The 23,942-nt window shown below is 38.8% G+C and overlaps 1 protein-coding gene across 2 annotated transcripts in view; it reads right to left on the reverse strand.

Annotated features, from left to right (window-relative positions):
* LOC122799721 (protein bicaudal C homolog 1-like) overlaps positions 1-23,942 on the reverse strand; it is a 1,306,264-nt gene that overhangs the window by 968,980 nt on the left and 313,342 nt on the right. For both annotated transcript variants that reach the window (XM_044068975.1, XM_044068974.1), the window contains exon 6: positions 9,492-9,545. In XM_044068975.1, coding sequence (XP_043924910.1) covers positions 9,492-9,545 — 54 coding nt within the window. The remainder of the gene's footprint in view (positions 1-9,491; positions 9,546-23,942) is intronic.

Consider the following 23,942-nt stretch of genomic DNA (forward strand, 5'->3'; position numbering starts at 1 on the left):
ATCTCTTTTTGATTGATGTGTAGATTTCTTTGATCTGCAGTCCATACACCTTGAATGCACTGTCCTGCCATGTGTGCCCCCCAGGCGTAGTCCGATGCATCTTTGTCATAGTTTGCCTGGCTGGGGGCAAGGTGAAAGGCTGACCCTTGTTGAGGTGACATGCCTGTGACCACCATAGAAACTCCTCTTGTAGGCAAGGAATGAGAGATATCATTGTGTCCAAGCTGTGGCTGTGTTGAGACCATACACTCTTTAGGTACCACTGTAATTTCCTCATATGCAGTTTTGCAAATGGTATTAGTAGTATGCAAGATGCCATGAAGCCCAAGACCTGCAGAATTTTTCTTGCAGGGAGTAGGGTCTTTGTTGCCATTGTTTTGAAATATTGAGTCAGTTGTAGTTGTTTGTCTGGCGTCAGATAAGCCTTCTGGGCCATTGTATTCAAGCTGGCACCCAGGAATGTCATATTTTGTGAGGGTACTAGTTTTGATTTCTTTTCGTTTACTGTGTACCCCAGGCAACTTAGAAGATGTTTTACAAAAGCCAGATGTTGTAAGAGGATGTCCTTGCTTTCTGCTTGGATGAGGCAGTCGTCCAGGTATGGGCATATTTGAATTCCTCTTTGTCTGCAGTATGCAATTACTGGTGCCAGGCATTTTGTGAAGACCCTGGGTGCAGTAGATAAGCCAAAGGGCAGTGCAGAGAATTGGTAATGGGTTGAACCTGCAATGAAACGGAGGTATCTTCTGCAACTTTGTCTGATAGGGACATGCAGGTATGCCTCCTTAGGTCCAACATTACTAGCCATGCTTTCTTGCCCAACATGGGAAGAAGCTGCTGTAGTGTTAGCATCTTGAATTTGGGTACTTATAAGTAAGTGTTTAGAATTGAAAGGTCCAGAATTGGTCTCCAGGCATTGTCCTTTCTGGGCACTAGAAAGAGTCTTGAGTAAAATCCTTGACCTTACTCTCGAGTAGGTACCAGTTGAATGGCTCTCATGTCCATGAGAGCTGTAATTTGCTTTTGTGCCTCTGCCCATTGATTTTGTGGCAGGTTTGGCATTCCTCTTTTCATTGGCAAGGTGTGGAAATGGAATCTGTATCCTCGTGAAATTATGTCTAGTACCCATTTGTCCTTTGTAACGATGTGCCAGTTGTCTGAAAAAAGTGCGAGTTTTCCTCCCAGGGGAGCTGCCAAGAGAGTGTTGCTTGGCCAGATGAGGTGCAAATCATTGAGTTTGCCTTATGGTAGACTGGGGCCTGTCTTCTCCTCCCTTCTGTGTTGCAGTGCCCCATTGTCGAGGTTTGTATTGGGCTTGTGGTTGTCCTCTGCCTCTTGGATGTCTGTATTTACCCCTCTGTGGTCTGTCAGTAGCTGGAAAGGACTAATTTTTAGTTGGCCAATTTCTGCTGAAGCGAGGGGGCTGTACCTGTAGAAAATCTTTGACTGTCTGCATAGATTTAGCCTTATCCTCCATTTTCTTTAAGACTTCTTCTGCCTTAACTCCAAATAGAACATCCTGCTGTAAGGGAGCATCTAGAAGCTTTGCTTTAACATGATCAGGCAGAGTTTGTTCCTTTAACCAAGCATGTCTACGTATAACAGACCCAGTGACAGCTGCTCTGCAGGAAGCCTCCAAAGAATCAAAACCACATTGTAAAGTATGTTTGCCCACCTGTTCAGCTGCATGCAACAGATCCTGCATTTCTTTCAATTCAGACTGTTGAGGGAGTGTGCTCATTTTTTGTTTTAGCTGAGACATAAGAAATTGCTGATATTTTAGCATGTGAAATTGGAAATATAGTGCTCTCATAGCTAGAGTGGCTGAGGTGTAAACCTTTTTCCCCCACCTGTCTAGTGCTCTGGAGTCCCTTTCAGAGGGTACAGGATTTTTTGCCATAGAAGCCTTAGCCCCTTTGGGACCCTAGGAGATAGTCTCTGGATCAGCAACAGGGCTTTTATAAAATAATTTGTGGGAATCAGGCACTCTATAGTATCTGTCTGGTTTGGCTGGAGCAGGAGGCAGAGAATCTGGGTTCAAACTAGATTCTAAGTAAACATCATCCACAATGTCTAAAACTGGGGGGTGGCAAGTGGTCTGTGCTGGAGGAGTAAAAGAAATTCTCTGAGCCTTTTCTTTGAGTCAGAGTAATCCTGACCTTCCCAGTGAAAATGTTCCCTCATAGTGTGTAAGGTTTCCCCAAAGGAGTAGTCTTCAGGAGGAGAAGCTGAGGGAATAGAATCTTCAGCATCAGAATCTTCATAAGGGAAGAAGGAGTAATCTTGGTCCTCAGAGGAGCCTGAGGAAATAGGCACTTGATCAGAGGAGGCATAATCTTCCTCTTGTCTAGGCCTTTTGTCGGGTGGGGGTTGGGAACCCCTGATTAAAGAGATCAAATCTTCAGCCATTTTAAGCATCTGTTTCTTAGGCATGGGGCCTTGAACTGGAGACTGAAGTGCAGTCTTTTTAGGTTTAATAGGAGTCTTAAGCTTAGGAAAAGTTTTTATGGTGAGCGTCGTCGGTCTGAAAACGCCTTCAGAAACCGAAGGTGTTTTTGCAGCACAGACATCTCTTTCTGCAGAGTCGTCAGTAGGGGCTGAACAAAATGGCTGTGTTGGCCTAGCGCTCTCTGCTGAAGGCTCCGAAGCGGTCTTGGGTTCCAAATCTGCGGTAGTCAGGGGCTGCGTCGGAGCCTCACTGAAGACCGGTGAACCGAAGACCGGTCCAGCCGAGGCCTCGGAGTCTGGCTTGGGCCTAGGCTGCCTGTCCTTACCCTTGCATTTTTTGTGCACGCCGGTAGTCGGTTGCTCCGATGGCATTGTGTAGTTAAATTTTCTACCGAAGTAGTGTCGTGTGAAATCAAAGCGTCTTTTTATAGTACGCTTATTAAACTTGGCACAAAAATGGCAACCAATGATGTCGTGGTATGGGCCTAGGCAAGGTATGCAGTAAGAGTGAAAATCCTTATGAGGTATTTGCTTCCCACAAGAAATACAATTGTTAACTTTTTCTGACATCGGTCTGAGGCAAGAAAAGTTTCCCCAACGGGGTACTTAGCTTTATTGAAGACTTCGGATCTGAAATTCGACTTCGAAAATCTCAGGAGTTGGCCGACCGGCACTTGCGAACTGCTTCTGCTTCGGGCACCGCGCGGCAAGAAAGACTGGAGAAAATGGCGTTGGATGCATTATATATACCCCTGGCGCACTGACGTCAGGGAAGAAGTGACAGCAACCGACGCCAGACCAAGACTTTGGAATTCCGGCCGACTGCGGGATCGCCTGACGACAGGATAACCCAAGTGCAATGACTGCAGCAGGGTAACACGATGAACATCATTGTAATTCACATCTAATGTTAAATATCACATAAGCTAAGCAACATTACATAAATTATTCAATTTCTGCCTTCTTTTAAACCTCATTCCTCCTCCATAACATTTTTTGTATGTGTTGTTCCCACAATTTCCATTTTCTTCTGATTAATATATGAAGTGTATCAATTTCAGATGTGCCTAAACCTTTGACCCTTAAGCATGTGCACGACAGTGTTTAATGCTTACGTGTTGGATGGCGCAGTGATGCAGTGGCACCATTACTGCCTCACAGGAAGAGGTTCTCTGGCTCAGTTCTCAGCTGGAATGCCTTCTGTGTAGAGTCATCATGTCCTCCCTGCGCTTGTGTGGGTTTTGTCTGGGTGCTTCTGTTTCCTCCCATTTTACAAAGGCACGTGAAGGGTTTCTCCCTGGGCCTCCACTGAAAATTGTCTTCTTTCCAAAGTCATACATTTCCGGTAAACAAATGTTAAATAAATAAATAAATGTAATCAGACGTTTAGAAGGCATAATTATTTCTTTATTATATGACAGTACTGAACTGATGTTAGAGATTTGCTCAGATCTGTGTGGTACATTTGTTGTCCCTAAAAACAGTTGAAATCCTATAATTATGGCATATACCCATTGCCTTAAAACACAGCAAACTAGCCCAATATGCTGATAATGCAGCCTTTATTAGCTCAGCCTAAAATTCCATTCTTTTCCAACAGCTCAGACAAGATTCACTCTCCTCCAAAGAAAACTGTCCTGTGAAATTGGACCTAATACTAATCCCAAAAAAAACAACACTTTTCCTCTTCACTCCTTAGTCTCAAATCAAATGTAAAGCTAACCTTCAAATCACCTCTGCAAACAACACAACTAGGAAGTCTAGACTCTCCAATGCTAAATTGGTAGGGGTTATAGTAGACACCATGGCATTCAACCACCACATCCAACAAACAATTACAAAAACACATTAAAAGTTAGGTCTGCTATCTAGAGCCAAACAATTTCTGGCTGAAAGCAGCCAGATAACATCAGCATTGCTCTACTTAACTGAACACACTTCTGTTATGCTTCTATTTTCAGCAATCACCGTTCATCTCTGCCAACTCAACTAGAGAAATGCTATAATAAAATGGCTACATTTGCTTCCAACAAGCTATACTCCACACATCAGGCACCTAAACTGACTTGAGCTATCTCACCTCATTTTCTCTCAACTTCAATTTACACACAGAATAGCCTTTCATAGGTTCATAGGTTAGTACTAGGCTAACTGTCCTTGTGGACCACTTTAAGCCTAGCCACTTACCCTATGTGAGAATCAAACCCTGCACCTTTTGTTTGTAAGGTAAACACCTTAACCATTATGCCATCCTCCTTGTATCACCCTGAAAATGCCCTTCCCTAACGGGGTATAGTACAACCCCTCTCCACCAATAGGCTTGCCGCTTTACTGACAAATGTCTCACAATTCACAAAGTTCATAACAAAGCAGGAAATGCATTTTACTCCAATTATATGTTAAAATTCTGGAACCCACTTCTCCCTCTAATTAGACTCCTCAGCAATGCACAGATCTTTAAAGATAAATTAAAACTACTCCTAAGTGTTTATAGGTGTTTACTAGGCTAACGATCACAACTGCCTTTTTAAGGCTTGACTCCTGGTAATGTCCCTGCTATTTCCTAGGTTAATTATTCCTAAACTACATCTCCTACATATACATACATGTTAGTGACTTTCTCTTCTCTCTTAGTTTTTTGTCTTCGGCTCTTCATATGACAAAATGCATATAATTATATCTGACCTAACGTACTAGTACTTAACTGCACCAGGTGCTGCAACATATACTTGTTTATTTCATTGTTCTCTGTTCTAGTCATCATCACTTTGTATGTAATGCTGCTAAATGTTACCTGAGTACTCTGCATGGTGTACATGTACTACTGTTATTATTGCTATGGAGCTTTTCCCTCCAAGCCTCCCCTGAAAATGGGATTGTTTACCCAGTCGGACATCCCCAGCAAATAAATAAGTAAATAATAATTTTACCCTGTAAAGATCACACATCATTTTTGAAGCTGCACTGTATGTGGTATTTTGAATACAAGTATATATTACTGACCGTTGACTGACTATTTACTCTGTTTAAATTCATTCTGATTACAGTTTCAAGGATCTGTTCAACAGTTAGTGTGTTATTCTGAAGAAGTTTCAGTTTTAGAATGAAAGCGCTCAATAAACAATAAAGAATAAACTCGGCAATATTGTATCTGTGAGTCTTATCTGTGGTGTTTCTTTATTTTATGAGTTTTTGTGTATGCCTGGAAAGTTTTTTGTGGTTACTAAAAACATCATAACATTTTAAAATATAAGAAAAGTGAATGCAGTACCAGATCGCACAGCTATTTTTATTGTTAAAAACAAATAAGCGCTTTCGTCCCAAGCTTAGTGTATAGGAACTTAACCAGATTTACAGTATTAAGAGCAGTAGGATGTGATGTCATCACTTTGAAGTGATTTAAACTACTGAAACAGGAAATACTGTAAATCTGATGAAGTTCCTATACACTAAGCGCGGGACGAAAGTGCTTATTTGTTTTTAACAATAAAAATATTTGTGCGATCTGGTACTGCATTCGCTTTTCTTATTTTTTGAGTTTGGAACTGTTTACAGTTTGTTGGTGGATAACATTTTAAAAGTCTTTATAACATAGTCGGAGTCTAATACAATATTCCGCAAGCAAAAGCATTATATCATTATAGCAATATAGCAGGTCTGTCTTACCATGTAAGACTAGCTAATATTGAATAAACAACTCTATGAACAGAGTTATTATGTGTTAATTTACACTGTATTGACAGATAGCATGACAAGGTGCATTGCGGTGGGCAGGTACAACAATAAGTGAAATACAGTAGAGAGAAGTGGGTGTTGTGCAGTGGGGATGTGTAGGAGTGTGGGAATGAGACAGACAGCATGGAGGAGGACACAGGATGCAGGCAGGAGAGAGATACAGGATAATATGGTATGGCTGTCTTTGCGCTAAGTTATGAAGAAAATGTAAGGAAGGAGGACAGCGACTGTAATGGAGTTACGCAGTAAAGCAAAAGGTCTTGTTCAGAAAATTTGCAAGCAATTCTTGACAGTTAACATTTCTTGAGCTGACGCCTAAAACTGGGGAAGGAGGTGATGTCTCTTAGGGTAGCAGGGAGTGATTCCCATGTCTGATGTGCCATTACTGTGAATATATATTCAGTGGAGTGGAGTTTTGTGAATGAGGTGGTGAGAGAGAGAAGGAAGGAGACAGGATTGTGACTTAAGCATTGTGGTTCCCTGAGAGAGTCAGCTGGAGAATAAAATTAAGAAGTTTTAGTATGAGCCTTTGTCGATTATGCTTACGGGAAGCTGTTTTCCTTTAACAAGGACTGAGCAGTGCTGATTTCTTGAAAGGGGGGTAAGGGGATGAAGCTACAGATTTGCTTGGAAAGGGTTTGCAGAGCTGAGTGTTTTTCCTTTGAAGCTTTGAGAACAATAAGGAAGCCATGGGGGGTGGATTTAGCATAATGGTTAAGGTCATCATCTCATAGACAGAAGATACAGGGTTTGACTTGGATCTTGGGCTATCGGCTAATCTTCAAATGACCCTTTAGGGTGGATAGCCTAGAATTTACCTACAAAACTAAGAGCACCATATTCTAGTTGGTAGGAGAACTACATTCATAGTTTCTAGCATGCATTTTTGTGGCAGGATATGTGATATATTGTGGTCCAGGAAAGCTGGGCATTTAATTTACATTTTAGTATTGCTGATGTCAAATTAAAAGTTCAGGGACTTATTTAGCCAGATACTAAGGTAACTGAAGTGTGAATTACTTTCTAAGTGATCTTTAAGTTATGCATAAATGTTCAGTTTTGTGGGACGGAGAAGAGTTTTTGCCTTGTACCAAACACCTTGTGGGACGGAGTAGAGTTTTTGCCTTGTACCAAACATTGTGTTCATTTTTTGATGTCCACTATGATGCTGTTGTGTGAGAGGCATAGTGATGGTGCAGTTAGTTATATATCAAGTTGTTTTTGATGATGGACTGGGTGGGGTACGATCTGTAGATTACCACATTGTCTGCATACATAAAAAGTGGGAATTGACATAGGAGAGCCTATAAGGAATTAAATAATAGTCTACAGGACGGATGCCTTATTTGTACTTTAAAATATATATCTGTAAGGAAAGTTTGGGACCAGGGGATGCAGCCTTTGTTTATGCCTTAAAAATGAATAAAATTATCTTAAAGATGGTTTGGTAGCAGATTTGGGAGAGGCAGGAAGAAGACAAGAAGAGAGAAGGATGTCCAGCCAAATGAATCCATTGCATTACAGATGACCTGCCGTACATGACAATCAAATAAGGTAGCAGAAGGGTAATGAATCAGAAGTACAGCAGCTAAAAATATGACCCCAGGAAAAAAATTGGAAGACAAGGTTACTGATGAAGATGATGATGACGATGAAGATGGCGATGATGATGATGATGAAGATGATGATGACAACCAAAACACTGTAACATGCCAGAAAAGGCTAGATTCTTCAAATGTCTTTCATCAGCTTGGAGAAATGACATATTAATTACTTTACATTAGCATATTGACCATTTTCATTTAATTTTATTTCACAGCAAATATGACCTGAGATGGGAAAATGGTAATTTTTCCTTTATAACAAAACACAAAAAAACTCAAGTCACAAAGATCCAATGGACTTTAAAGGACTTTATTTTAAAATAAAACTCAAATTTTTGCACATACATAAATTACTTGAAAAAGCTTTTGTATGTGTGAAAGCGTAAAGTCTTTGTAGTCCATTGGATCCTTCTGAGTTGAGATGTTTTTCTCTCTTGCTGATGAATTATTTATCTTGCTCTGGAGTTATCTTGCTGAGCTGCTGGTTTGCTACGTTTCCCCTTTTTAGCCAGGCTCCTCCTAATGGCTGTAGCATGAGGTTGCAGCTAAACATGCAAGGGACACCTGACTGTTAAGAAAGTTCTGGATGGAGGACTGATATCCACCTCTGATGTATCCTATGAGACATGCAGAAATAATCTTTACTATACTGATTTGGGTTTGGTAGTGATGGTCTGGGTTAGTTGTAGGGTAGTTTCTTTGCTTGTACATGATCCTGGTTTGGTTCCCAGCCACATAAAGATGTTCCATCTGGCAGTTAGTGCAGACGATTAAGGCTAGGAGCTGTTAATGAGCTATTTTCTGTGGTACACAGTTTGATCCCCTCAGCCTTCATTTGCCTATTGTGTAATCTTCAGCAAGTCACTCTAACACACAGTGCTTTGGGGATAATTGAAAAATCAGGCTAGACTCTTCAAGGGTCTACTTGATCCCAAGCGCAGTAATTTGGTAACCATTTGAAATGTCGGGACCCATTATAGCAAGTCCCGAAGTGCAGAGACTGAAAAGCCGAAAGAGTACACTTACATGTACTAAGTCTGGCATGCCATTTCTCAGAATATTCTCTTTTCTCGGAGGTATGGGACTCTTGGACTTGGTATACATATAAGTTCTGTGGGGGGGGGGTGCAAGGGGGCTTACCCTTTCTGAAAAAGGAGTGTTAAGGGGAAGAGCCATTTTTGAGATTCACTCCTCTCCTGTGTTTTGGGTCTTTTTTTGGCTTTTCGGCCCTCTGCATTTCGAGTGCTGACATTTCAATAGGAAGCCGTGGTAACTACCTATAAACATGTGTCAAAAAATGTTATCTTAAGCAGCATCTGAATAACTTAATATCGACCTGGGATGGTGTCTGTGGTGGATGCTGACTACATTAGTTAAGTGTCCAGGATCTAAGTTGGATATATACGGTATCAAACTGTATAAACATTCTGCAGAGCATCTTACAAAAAATTATCTTTGTCTCATTTTGCTTTAGAAAATATATAACTAAGTGCATTAAAATATCTGAAAAGTGAGCTGGGTGGCAAGTCCAAACATTGTTTGGATTAGTAGAGTTAAATGTATAATAATGAAAAAAGGGACAATGTGTTGCATTGCCACAGTTGTTACTCAGAATATTTATGAATGCTTTAATGTTATCTTCAGTCTTAATAAATTATGACTTAAAAAAATAAGGCACAGTGAGAGTATAACGTGCAGTATTACCCGAATTTGTTTCCTAGCAGATTCAACTCCAGAAGCTGGACCAGCTAGTGATACCTAGAAAGAAAAAAAACACATCTATTAAAATAAAAAAAATGATGACACACTTTGAATGCACTGCAGTTGCTACTTTTTATACCATTTAGGTGCACATAAATATTCTTGTACCACTCAACTGTACATAGTTTCACAGAATGTGTAGATTACTGACTCATATTTTTGGTTTTCTGCTCAAAATTTGTGGTTTTTAGGCAAATCATCAAGGAATGAAGTTACTAAAATATGACAGACGTTTAAGTTTCAGACCTCATATTCTTCAGAAAATTCATACTAATGAAAAACTGGCCTATAATGCAGTACATGCTGAAATTCATAATGCAGTGGAACTGGTGCTCTCCCTACTCAAGGGGTGCCTCAGCTGGTTACATACATCAGGAGGGGAATTCCAACAGAGCTCAGAAATCTACAGCAAGAATGTTGTTGTATACACTATGCTACACAAAATGTCACTGAGCAAACACATGGAGATGCAAGTGAATGTCATAGCAGGTTCTTTCATACAAGTGCTAGCAGCAGCAGAAGGGCAGGGTGGAAAGTCAGGTGAGGTACATGCAGCAACAGCAGTACCACAGCCAAGACAAACATGGGTGCAGTACATTTCAACATAGACAGAGGTACATGTCTGGTCCACAAAATGGGCCATGACATAGACAACACAGAACAATATATGCATTCATTATCTCACCTAAGCTATGTAGATCAGTGCATGGACTGCCCCATGCTGTGCATCAGACATCACCAAATCCATAAGGGGGGGAGGCAAGACACTATCATTACTATTAGCACAGACTGGGGGAGGGACACAGTGACAGGTGACTGCAACAATATATGATGGGCTAGGGTAGTGGGTGGTGAAGACAGTATTCAAATACTCTGCAAGGTTGTGTGGAGTCGGCATCATCCATTCATGAGCTCAAGCTGTCATGACATCAAAGTTGGCATTTTCCACTGTGTTAGCTTACAATGTTGTGGTTTAATGCTGTCTACAGCAGGGAAAGAGTTGAACTACAGGACAGTGAAAGTTTACCCTGGCAGGTAATACTGATCCTAATGAGTACTGCTGCCCAAGAAGTGGTCAGTGACCATACGTAGGGGTGGCAGGCTATGAGCTCAAAGGTGATAGAGAAAGGCAGAAATATGTGAACATGCATGTGTAGCCTGATAAGGTGTCCCAGGCTACTTGCTGGAGGAGTGTAGTCAGCCATACAGTGGATGACACAGTAAGGCAGGCTGTGTGCCCACAAGTGATCGTGATGCGTCTTGCCAACAGTCTCATCTAGTGTGACTTGGGATGGTCTGTGCCCAACCTCTTCATATCCAGACCTGTCCATTGACATGGGTGACATGGCCTCTGGAAGTGCACTAAATGGTAGTTGTGGCATCTCTTGGAGACAGCAAGACAACCTACATTTGCCATCTGTGACCTCCGCAGCACTGCTTGCTCTTTGCCCTTATATACCATGTCATTGTGTAGTTGTTGCACACCATCCTAGAATCTACTGAGCACACTCACCATCTCCATAATGCTATGAGTAGCAAGTTACTTCACCTGCATCAATGATCTGCACATCTACTAACTAATGCCAAGCATTGTAGCCCATATCAGGGATGCATGCATCACAGACAGTGCACATTGCATATGCTTGTGAGACTCTCAGACAGAAGATGTCCATTATACCTTGGTGAGGCTGTGTACTCAGCATGTACCGCATGAAGGAACTTTGTATTGTGGATATGTGTGACCACTCCTCTTGTAGTGTCACACACATAGTGCCATAGTGCCACAGCACCATGCCACTTCCATGTTGCCATCACTACCAGCCGCAGCGACCCTGTTGACAGAAGTCCTATGTTACCCTGTTGTTCCTCAGGACCCTGCATGAGTAGAAACTATAAAGGCAAAAGCACACATGACATTATCTGCCCACACACATATTACCCTTTTACCACCGCTTTGGCATGCATTCCACTAGATATTAAAATGTACCAGCAAAAGGGCATCTCTCCAAGTTGGCACTAACCATAACTTCAATCACTTTAGGACATTAATGTTGGGTAGTAACTTCCTTTTCAATATTTAGATGTGCTGTCGGCTAATACAGATCTCAGTAGGCCAAAACAAAGTAACTGCAGAAAAGGAACTCAAAAATCAAGTATTCCTGTGCAAAAACAAAAAACAAGACATGGCTGAGTAGTCTCATTCTCTCAAACAATCTGGCTTTATTTATGTTAGATGAGCACCTTTGTCCCATCAGGGGATTATTACTGAACTTTGAGGTTCTAAAGAGATTGAGGTAACAGCTGTCTTGGACACTCCCCTTTTTCATAGGTTCATAGGTGTGTACTAAGCTAATGGCCCTGGAGCCTTTACAGACCTAGCTCATAGGATTACCCTGGCATTGTAAATGTTTTATGGTTACTTCTGCATAACAGTACCACCAGGTGTGGTAAGTGGGTGGGTTTAAATAGGAGTTACCTGATGTGGCTCTCTTAGCATGTGATACATTAAAATGTAGCAACAGTACACTTTGACAAGCCTACCTTGTTATGCATGTAGCTGCAGTTGCAGACCAGAGGAAACCGGAAAGAAAAATATGCAAGTCGGTCTTGGTTAATCTTCCCTTCCAAATACAGTGCAAAGTGCTATACTGTACTGTAATGAGCATTATTAACCTGAGTGGCACACAGGTGGATTGTGCCAGCTCAGCTCCAACATCCAAGCCACACTAGATATGAGGTTACACCCCCCATGGCCAAGTGATGCCAAAAACTCCTCAGCTCTGGTAAGCCTTTTTAGTGTTGGTGGTCTGCCCCTGTGGTTGAACTGTCTGTTGCAATGCCCTGTGTCTTTGCCTCAACATGGAGTATCATATCAGTAACCTTTTGTCAGATGTGATGTAGTGTCCTATTAAGAAAAGCCACAAAATTCACATCCTGCATCAGCCCCCGACTAATGTGGTCCTGATAATGTTTGTCTGTGGCACTTTTGCCCAGGAGCTGCATGCCATGTGTGAGGAAGGCTTCTAGTAGTACTTTGTTCTCATGAGCAATGAACTCTCTTAAATGACCATGCTGGAACATGTCCACCTGTGAGCAAAACATGTCAGCCAGTGGGTGTGCATGGTATGGTGTAGGATACCAAAATGTATGATCACAGCCACTCCTTATACACCTATTTAGCTGTTGCAGTTAGTGCCATGCACAGCCCCCCCCCTCCTGTACTATAACCATGGCCATAACCTCTCCTCCATGGACTGGTTTATCAGCTGAAATTAGTGCTATGCTCAAGATTCCCCATTTATGTAATATAGCCATTTCTCAACATGTGATCCTGGTACTCCTTAACACCTGGGGCATGTACTTCACAAGGTCTCAATTGCATGTGGTACCAAAATGCCAGGCAGATGGTGCAGTGAAATGCCAGTGTCCTGGCTTCCCAGTTACATGCACATCAGAATGACTGCCTCATACAGAATTCTAGTTTTATTGTATATAGTTATTATTAGTTCTTTTTTTTGGTGTCTAAGCACTTAAATGGTGTAATCTACACTATTGCCTTACATTATTTGGACTGCAGAAATATTACAAATAATTTCAATTTAGTATGAATAAAAATTCATAAGTATATACTTAATATGTTACTAATCATCATTATAGTAAACTCATCCATTGTTCTTTATGTTATTATTAAAATGTCTATCTATTAATATAAATGGGTTAAATAACAGTTGCAAAAGGGGAAGTTTATATAAATATTTAAATCTTTTTAACCCTAATGTTGTTTTTTTTACAAGAAACACACTTACTAAAAGATGACATAAACAGACTTAATAGAAAATATACAATTCGATCTAGTTCACATCATCAACAAAGGAAGAGAGGTATGTGTTGCAATTCTATGGAACAATACTCAGCCATATATTAAAATAATAGACACGTACAATGATGATAAAGGTATGTTTTGCTCTGTTCCACTAGAACTTAATAGGAAATTATACCCAATAATTAACATCTATTGGATACCATGGATAGGTATTCATACAAACAACATTTAAACCAAATAGTACAATTATTCAAAGGAAATATTATTTTAGCAGGGGATTTCAATTGTATAGTTAATGAAAAAGATTTGACAGCTATTAGTAAAAGAAGAGTAACAATATCAGCAAAAAATTTAACCGAATTTTTAGATACATACCATATTAGAGACATTAATTATTTTGCAGATTCAAATTCACTTTATTATACATATTTTTCTCATAGGCATGGTTCATATTCTAGAATTGATAGAGTTTATATTTCTAATCAGTTAGTCAACAATCTAAACAAAGTTAAAGTACATTCATGCCCATTATCTGATCATAATGCTATATCTTTTGATCTATTAATGAACTCAAACTACTGTATCCAAATTAAAAGAATCCCAGCACATCTAACTACCCTATCAGATTTTAAATAATTCATTATTTCTGAAACAAAAAATTGTATTAATCGCTACAGTATTAAGGACGCATCTGACATTTACATCTGGGATGCTTTAAAAGCTTACCTTTATGGGAGAATAATAAACTGGTACAGTAATTAAAAAAAAAACATTGGGACATGGAATTAAAACCACTCCAAGAGAAAATTAATAAATTAATACTACATAATCAGATAATCAAATCTAGTAGGGTTGAAGAAATTAATACTTTGAATAATAAATACGTAGAAATTCTTAATCATAAAATCAAGATTAATTTAGAAAGATATAAATTCATAAAGTTTTCTATTAACCCTAAATCTTTAAATAAGTTGGCCATCAAAGCCAAGAGGCTCAGTAAAATTAACCATATTAAAGAGATTTATACAGCGAAAAAAAAAGGAAAGGGTAACTGATCTAGGAGATATATTAGTGGAACTTAGAGATTATTTTAACAAAATTTATCAAAGCTCAACAAATTTAGACCCTAAAGAATCTATAAGATCATTTATAAAGAAATATACCAAAAACAAATTAACTGTCTAACAGATTAATTCTTTAGACAAAACTATTTCATTATCAGACTTAGAAACAACGAATACCAAAACCAAGTAAAAAATATATGAAGAGGATCACCAAAGGAACACTGCAGCACTAAATCCAGAAAATTTATTGAAAAAAAGTTAAGCGCTTTTGTCAAAATCACAAGACTTCATCAGAACAAGAACAAACAGAAAATGCCATATTTAAGTACCCTAACCCTTACAGCCATTGGTTGACAAAGCAAACATCATTTCCTGTAAAATAATTAAGCAGTTTAAAAAGACAGTAACACATAATCACAGCAACTACCCACTACAACACACCAATTGCCACCTACCAACCACATAGACATTAATGTGTTGTGTATTGAAGTATGATTTAAAACACAGATCTTGAATAAAATCACATAAAAAAAGCTGATTTTAGTTTTAATAGAGAACTAATGGATAACTTGTCATTGAGCCCAGATGGTTGACATGCATTTAATTTAATCTGCCACTTGAGCTCTAAATATTCAAGGAAGTCATCATCGGGCCCCCCTCGTGGACCCAAGTCTACTTGTTCAAGTACAAAAAATTTAAAATAATGTGTCAGATGTACCTTTATATGCTTAAATAAGGCATTGGTTTCTGTCTTTTTTAGTATATCATAGTTGTGTTGATATATTCTTTGTCTGAGGGCTCTGATTGTCTTCCCCACATAGTACCCCTCACATACCATACAGGTTGCAATATATACCACTCCTTTGGTGTAACAGTAACACTTCTTAATAGTAGTAATTTTACCATAGTTCCTGACTCTAATGGAATCAGTGTCCAATATATAGGGGCATTGTCCACACCTCCCACATTTAAAAGTTCCACCTTGGCCTGCCTTTAACTTTTTCCTTTCCACCAGGCCTTTCAAGGAGGTGCCCTTTTTATAAACCACAAGAGGTTTTTCCCCAACCTTTTGTTGATCTTCTCATCCAAACAAAAAATGGTCCAAAAATCATAAATGATGCTTCTAATGTAAAAAAAAAAATCACTGGTGAAGGGCAGGACACATGCCCTAGTAAACTGTCAGTTTTTACCAAACCAGAGGTTCTGATCAAACCTCCAGGCTTCTCCAAGAGTGTAGAATAAATACCCCCAGCTCTTTTTGATTTTACTTCTTCAGCTATGTCACTGACAAAGTTAAAGGGGGTAACCTCTTTTCTGCAACATACCCATTAGGACATCACATTCTTTAATAAAATCGTCCTGGTCTGACATCATTCTGGCCAATCTCACATATTGACCCTTGACAAGGGATTTTTTCTGATGCAGAGGGTGGCAACTCTCAAAATGCAACAAAGAGTTAGAATATGTAGGTTTTCTATAAAGGTGCAAAGTAACCCTACCCTTAAAGTAATCTTTCTTAATAGTAACATCCAGATAATGCAAGGTGTCAAGGTCCTTGGTCATGGTAAATTTCAAAAAATTGGTGGTGTTGTTAATGTAAACGAAGAACCTATTCAGGTCATCTTCGCTCCCATGCCAAAATAAGACCATATCATCCAGGTACCATCCATATAGTACCCACATGTCCTTGAATTCAGAGTTCATTACGTAGAGGTCTTCCCACTGTGCTAATACAATGTTAGCAAATTACGGTGCGCAACATGCGCCCATTGCCACCCCCTGCACCTGCTTGAATAAATGCCCCTCAAAAGTGATAAAATTGTTGTCCAGAACCATTTCCATACAGGACCTGATAGTAAGGATAGTGTCATGATTCAATGTACTGTTTAAGCATAAACAGTCATAGAACCATTCTAGTCCAACATCATGGGGTAATACTGAGAAGAGGTCACAGATGTCAATGGTGACCAAGATCAAGTCCTTGTGGTACATACTGTTCTTGACTTTAGACAGAAAGTCCCAGGAGTCCTTGATCACCAGGTCTCTGTTATCGAGGGTGTGCTTAACAGTGTTGTCAATATATTTAGCCAAACTTAAGGTTTTAGAAGCTTTTGCATTGACAATTAGTCGTAAGGGGGGGGGGGTCAGAGATACTCTTATGTATTTTAGGGATTCCAAAAATGGTAGGAATCCTAGGATGCTTAGTTTCCAAGAATCTAGAAGTTTCTACAGTAATTTGCTCATTGAGTAAAAGTTGTTCAATGTCTAAATCTATACACCTGTAGGATATATTCAACTAGTTTTTGGAAACCTCTGTGTATGTGTCACTATACAATAAGTCAGTCATTTTACTATTGTAATCACACACATCCATGATAACAATACCTCCCCCCTTATCCGGGTTCATAATCCTGATTTCATCATTCTCCAAAATATTACGGAGCAATGTAGTTCCTTGCCTAGTTAAATTATTGGCCCCATTATTGTCAAGAAGGTTTTTGTTATTGTTTTTGGCAACCACTTTTCTGAATTCATTTTCACAAAGGGTCTCAAACATTTGTACTGTAGGGTGCATAGGGGGAATGAAAGTACTTGGTCTATTTAATCGGCCTAGATTTCCCTGCAACGTGCATTGTCCAGCCCCCTCTTGTGAAAAAAAGAGTCCCAAATTCAACTTCCTAGTGAATAATTTAAACTCCAAAATAGTATTGACAATGTCACTACCAGTTGTTGGCACAAAGTTGAGCCCTTTTGAGAACAGTTCTGCCCAATCAGTACTTACAGTTGTCCTACTATAATTATAAATGCTGAAATCATGCTCATGATTCTTCACAATGGTACATTCATACATCCCATCCATGTCATTGGTATCATTCATCACCTCCAATACTGTTGTTGTTGTCTCCCCCTCCTCCATTGATTCTGATAATTCACTTGTCCATACCCTCCATTCCCTTGTCCCCCCCCCTCTGATTCATCAATCGCTGGGATCATCTCAGAGGCGGTGGTTCTAAAGGGGCATTGTCATCCACTGAATCTACCACATCATCATCTTCATTAATTACATTTATCTCTTCACATCTTTCAGCGCACCTAGCTTGTTGGCCCAGGGGTGAGTCACGGTATGCCCTCCCCTCATCATAATCAGTTTTATCCCTGCACAGTTTTCTTTCTTTCCTTTTTTGCAATTGCACCAAGTCATTATCAACACTTTTAAATAAATTGTTAAATTCAACCAACCTGTGTTCAAATAATAAATCACGCTTAATTTCAGTATCAAGTTTGTTAATGTCCTTTAAAATAGCAGACATTTTCTTATTGTTATCAGTAATAAAAATGTTTAACAACTCACAACCTTGCTTATTGAAAAGGTTCTTTAAGTCCCGGTGTAACTGTGAGTCCTTAATAAGCCCAGTCGGATATTTCCATGTCCGAAGGCCCTTGGGAATCTGCTCTCTCCTTACACACTCATGCAGATATTCATTTTCCAATTGCAAACATTTGTACCTGAATAAGGCTGCCTTAAAACCCCAAAATTGTTCCTCGAGACTGCTGTGTTGGTTGGTAGCACTCATATTCTGTCCATCAAAGATAATTCTGTTCCTGAGCCATTGCTCAACCGAAAATGATGGCATGTTGTCATTACGTGCATCTAGCGTGTTGCTAGATGCTAGTCCACTCCCATTAATGTTACTGCTGCCTGCCAGACCTCATTCATAAGAGTGACTGTTAGAATTAGTGCTCCTTTGTGCTGGAGTAATCATTGAGATGTCAGGACTCAATATACCAGTATTATTGAGCCACTGACTATGATGATCCACTAACTGACCCAAAAGTGACTCTGCCTTAGTGGAAAGCCCAGCAACAGTAGATGCAAGTGTTGCCACCATTTGAGCAATAATGTTCAAGTCCATGCTGTCAGTGCTACTGGGTTGCTCCCCTCCATCCATGACTAAAACAAACTTAGAAACAACGAATACCAAAACCAAGTAAAAAATATATGAAGAGGATCACCAAAGGAACACTGCAGCACTAAATCCAGAAAATGTATTGAAAAAAGTTAAGCGCTTTCGTCAAAATCACAAGACTTCATCAGAACAAGAACAAACAGAAAATGCCATATTTAAATACCCTAACCCTTACAGCCATTGGTTGACAAAGCAAACATCATTTCCTGTAAAATAATTAAGCAGTTTAAAAAGACAGTAACACATAATCACAGCAACTGCCCACTACAACACACCAATTGCCACCTACCAACCACATAGACATTAATGTGTTGTGTAATGAAGAATGATTTAAAACACAAATCTTGAATAAAATCACATAAAAAAAGCTGATTTTAGTTTTAATACAGAACTAATGGATAACTTGTCATTGAGCCCAGGTGGTTGACATGCATTTAATTTAATCTGCCACTTGAGCTCTAAATATTCAAGGAAATCATCATCGGGCCCCCCTTGTGGACCCAGGTCTACTTGTTCAAGTACAAAAAATTTAAAATAATGTGTTGGATGTACCTTTATATGCTTAAGTAAAGCATTGGTTTCTTTGTTTTTCAGTATATCATAGTTGTGTTGATATATTCTTTGTCTGAGGGCTCTGATTGTCTTCCCCACATAGTACCTCTCACATACCATACAGGTTGCAATATATACCACTCCCTTGGTGTAACAGTAACACTTCTTAATAGTAATAATTTTACCATAGTTCCTGATTCTAATGGAATCAGTGTCCAATGTATAGGGGCATTGTCCACACCTCCCACATTTAAAAGTTCCTCCTAGGCCTGCCTTTAACTTTTTCCTTTCCACCAGACCTTTCAAGGAGGTGCCCTTTTTGTACACCACAAGAGGTTTTTCCCCCAACCTTTTGTTGATCTTCTCATCCAAACAAAAAATGGTCCAAAAATCATAAATGATGCTTCTAATGTTAAAAAAATCCCTAGTGAAGGGCAGGACACATGCCCTAGTAAAACTGTCAGTTTTTACCAAACCAGAGGTTCTATTCAAACCTCCAGGCTTCTCCAAGAGTGTAGAATAAATACCCCCAGCTCTTTTTGATTTTACTTCTTCAGCTATGTCACTGACAAAGTTAAAGGGGGTAACCTCTTTTCTGCAACATACCCATTAGGACATCACATTCTTTAATAAAATTGTCCTGGTCTGACATCATTCTGGCCAATCTCACATATTGACCCTTGACAAGGGATTTTTTCTGATGCAGAGGGTGGCAACTCTCAAAATGCAACAAAGAGTTAGAATATGAAGGTTTTCTATAAAGGTAAGAAGTAAACCTACCCTTAAAGTGATCTTTCTTAATAGTAACATCCAGATAATTCAAGATGTCAAGGTCCTTGGTCATGGTAAATTTCAAAAAGTTGGTGGTGTTGTTAATGTAAACGAAGAACCTATTCAGGTCATCCTCGCTCCCATGCCAAAATAAGACCATATCATCCAGGTACCATCCATATAGTACCCACATGTCCTTGAATTCAGAGTTCATTACGTAGAGGTCTTCCCACTGTGATAATACAATGTTAGCAAATGACAGTGCACAACATGCGCCCATTGCCACCCCCTGCAAGTGCTTAAATAAATGCCCCTCAGAAGTGATAAAATTGTTGTCCAGAACCATTTCCACATAGGACCTGATAGTAAGGATAGTGTCATGGTTCAATGTACTGTTTAAGCATAAATAGTCATAGAACCATTCTAGTCCAACATCATGGGGTATTACTGAGAAGAGGTCACAGATGTCAATGGTGACCAAGATCAAGTCCTCGTGGTACATACTGTTCTTGACTTTAGACAGAAAGTCTCAGGAGTCCTTAATCACCAGATCTCTGTTATCGAGGGTGTGCTTAACAGTGTTGTCAATATATTTAGCCAAACTGAAGGTTTTAGAAGCTTTTCCATTGACAATTGGTTGTAAGGGGGGGGGGGGTCAGAGATACTCTTATGTATTTTAGGGATTCCAAAAATGGTAGGAATCCTAGGATGCTTAGTTTCCAAGAATCTAGAAGTTTCTACAGTAATTTGCTCATTGAGTAAAAGTTGTTCAATGTCTAAATCTATACGCCTGTAGGATATATTCAACTTGTTTTTGGAAACCTCTGTGTATGTGTCACTATACAATAAGTCAGTCATTTTACTATTGTAATCACACACATCCATGAGAACAATACCTCCCCCCTTATCTGGTTTCATAATCCTGATTTCATTGTTCTCCAAAATATTACGGAGCAATGTAGTTTCTTGCCTAGTTAAATTCTTGGCCCCATTATTGTCAAGAAGGTTTTTGTTATTGTTTTTGGCAACCAATTTTCTGAATTCATTTTCACAAAGGGTCTCATACATTTGTACTGTAGGGTGCATAGGGGGAATGAAAGTACTTGGTCTATTTAATCGGCCTAGATTTCCCTGCAACCTGCATTGTCCAGCCCCCTCTTGTGAAAAAAAAGAGTTCCAAATTCAACTTCCTAGTGAATAATTTAAACTCCAAAATAGTACTGACAATGTCACTACCAGTTGTTGGCACAAAGTTAAGCCCTTTTGAGAACAGTTCTGCCCAATCAGTACTCACAGTTGTCCTACTATAATTATAAATGCTGAAATCATGCTGAAGATTCTTCACAATGGTACATTCATACATCCCATCCCTTTCATTGGTATCATTCATCACCTCCAATACTGTTGTTGTTGTCTCCCCCTCCTCCACTGATTCTGATAATTCACTTGTCCATACCCTCCATTTCCTTGTCTCCCCCCCCTCTGATTCATCAATCGCTGGGATCTCCTCAGAGGCGGTGGTTCTAAAGGGGCATTGTCATCCACTGAATCTACCACATCATCATCTTCATTAATTACATTTATCTCTTCACATCTTTCAGCCCACCTAGCTTGTTGGCCCAGCGGTGGGTCAGGGTATGCCCTCCCCTCTTTATAATCAGTTTTATCCCTGACCAGTTTTCTTTCTTTCCTTTTTTGCAATTGCACCAAGTCATTATCAACACTTTTAAATAAATTGTTAAATTCAACCAACCTGTGTTCAAATAATAAATCATGCTTAATTTCAGTATCAAGTTTGTTAATGTCCTTTAAAATAGCAGCCATTATCTTATTGTTATCAGTAATAAAAATGTTTAACAACTCAAAACCTTGCTTATTGAAAAAGTTCTTTAAGTCCCGGTGTAACTGTGAGTCCTTAATAAGCCCAGTCGGATACTTCCATGTCCGAAGACCCTTGGGAATCTGCTCTCTCCTTACACACTCATGCAGATATTCATTTTCCAATTGCAAACGTTTTTACCTGAATAAGGCTTCCTTAAAACCCCAAAATTGTTCCTCGAGACTGCTGTGTTGGTTGGTAGCATTCATATTCTATCCATCAAAGATAATTCCGTTCCTGAGCCATTGCTCAACCGAAAATTATGGCATGTTGTCATTACATGCATCTAGCGTGTTGCTAGATGCTAGTCCACTCCCATTAATGTTACTGCTGCCTGCCAGACCTCGTTCATAAGAGTGATTGTTAGAATTAGTGCTCCTTTGTGCTGGAGTAATCATTGAGATGTCAGGACTCGATATACCAGTTTTATTGAGCCCCTGACTACGATGATCCACTAATTGACCCAAAAGTGACTCTACCTTAGCGGAAAGCCCAGCAACAGTAGATGCAAGTGTTGCCACCATTTGAGCAATAATGTTCAAGTCCATGCTGCCAGTGCTACTGGGTTGCTCCCCTCCATCCATGACTAAAACAAACTTAGAAACAATGAATACCAAAACCAAATAAAAAATATATGAAGAGGATCACCAAAGGAACACTGCAGCACTAAAGCCAGAAAATGTATTGAAAAAAGTTAAGTGCTTTCATCAAAATCACAAGACTTCATCAGAACAAGAACAAACAGAAAATGCCATATGTAAATACCCTAACCCTTACAGCCATTGGTTGACAAAGCAAACATAATTTCCTGTAAAATAATTAAGTAGTTTAAAAAGACAGTAACACATAATCACAGTAACTGCCCACTACAACACACCAATTGCCACCTACCAACCTTATCTTAGAATCTTTAAATTTTTCTAATAAATTCATACATCTTATTTTGCACTTTTATAATGGAAGTCAGGCATATATAAAGATTGGTTTATATATATCCCAAAGAATCAAAGAAACTAAACAAGGATGTCCCATTTTCCCCTTTGCTATTTACTCTCATAATGGAGTCCTTAGCTAATTATATAAGAATGAATCCAGACAGTGAGGGATTTTCTTTGAACCTTGAAACAATCTCCAAAGTACAACTATTTGCAGATGATATTCTCCTTACTATTAAAGGCACAAATAACATTTTACAAACTATATTTCATCTCATGGAATTTTTTCAAAAGAAATCTGGCTTAATTTTTAATGAAAAAAAAAACAAAAATATTCCCTATTAATTCAGATACCAAATTTTGGGAATCAGAAATGTATTAAATACTTGGTTAAAACTAACAGCTTAACTTATTTGGGTGTTATATTAGCTAACAATATAAATGAGATAATAAAGCATAATCACAATAATTGCTTATCTTCTATAAACAGCTTAATAACTAAGTGGAAACATCTCACATTCACTATGGATGAGAAACTTTCAATTGTTAAAATGACCATTTTACCCAAGATACTTTATATTATAAAATCCACATCATGAATGTCTCCAAAAACACCGATAAAGGAATTTAATACAATGGTCTTGAAGGACATGTGGTATCCAAATAAACTCAAATAGTCCTCATCCATCATATTAAAAATTGGCATCTAGGTGGGATAGGTTTACCAGATCTGGACTTATATTCTATATCAGTGGTGATTAAAACTATCGCTTTACTAATTAATGAAAATTTTTCAGAAAGATGGAAAAAATTTCAAGAAGTCCCATGTTTTAACATGAATGAGATATCCAGTTTTAACAAACTCTTAATATTAAACAATCTATTTATTTGGATTTTAAAAAATATATTTTGCCTTAACAAACTCCCAAGTAACTTTCTCTATTATATGAAACTTTTATTAAAAGATTTTCAAAAATTTTTATATAAAAATATGACTTATAAACATTGGATATTCATTCTGTTTCCTGTTGCATACACAAAGGATGTCATTCTCACCACCAACTGTTCTGACATTATCCAAGAAAGAATGAAAAACACCAAGCCACAGCCAAGAGCATATAACTGAAACTGATTTTAATAAATAGGTAAGCGCTTTCACACAAACAACTGTGCTTCATCAGACCATAGAACATAGTAAAATCAGATATATTTATAAAAATAAATTCATTAACACATTAATTCAAACCAGCCAATAAAAAACAAACAGCAATAACATGCCAAATAATACATCACTCATTTAAAAAGACCCCGTCCCTTTAGTATAGGCTTAACGGAAGTCCTTCCATTAATACCTGGATAGTTTTCAGCCTGCAAACTAATAATCCAGTACAACTCACGTCCT

This window comes from Protopterus annectens, chromosome 4.part0 (genome assembly GCF_019279795.1).
Source record: "Protopterus annectens isolate FY-2018-M chromosome 4.part0, PAN1.0, whole genome shotgun sequence".
Taxonomy (NCBI): domain Eukaryota; kingdom Metazoa; phylum Chordata; order Ceratodontiformes; family Protopteridae; genus Protopterus; species Protopterus annectens.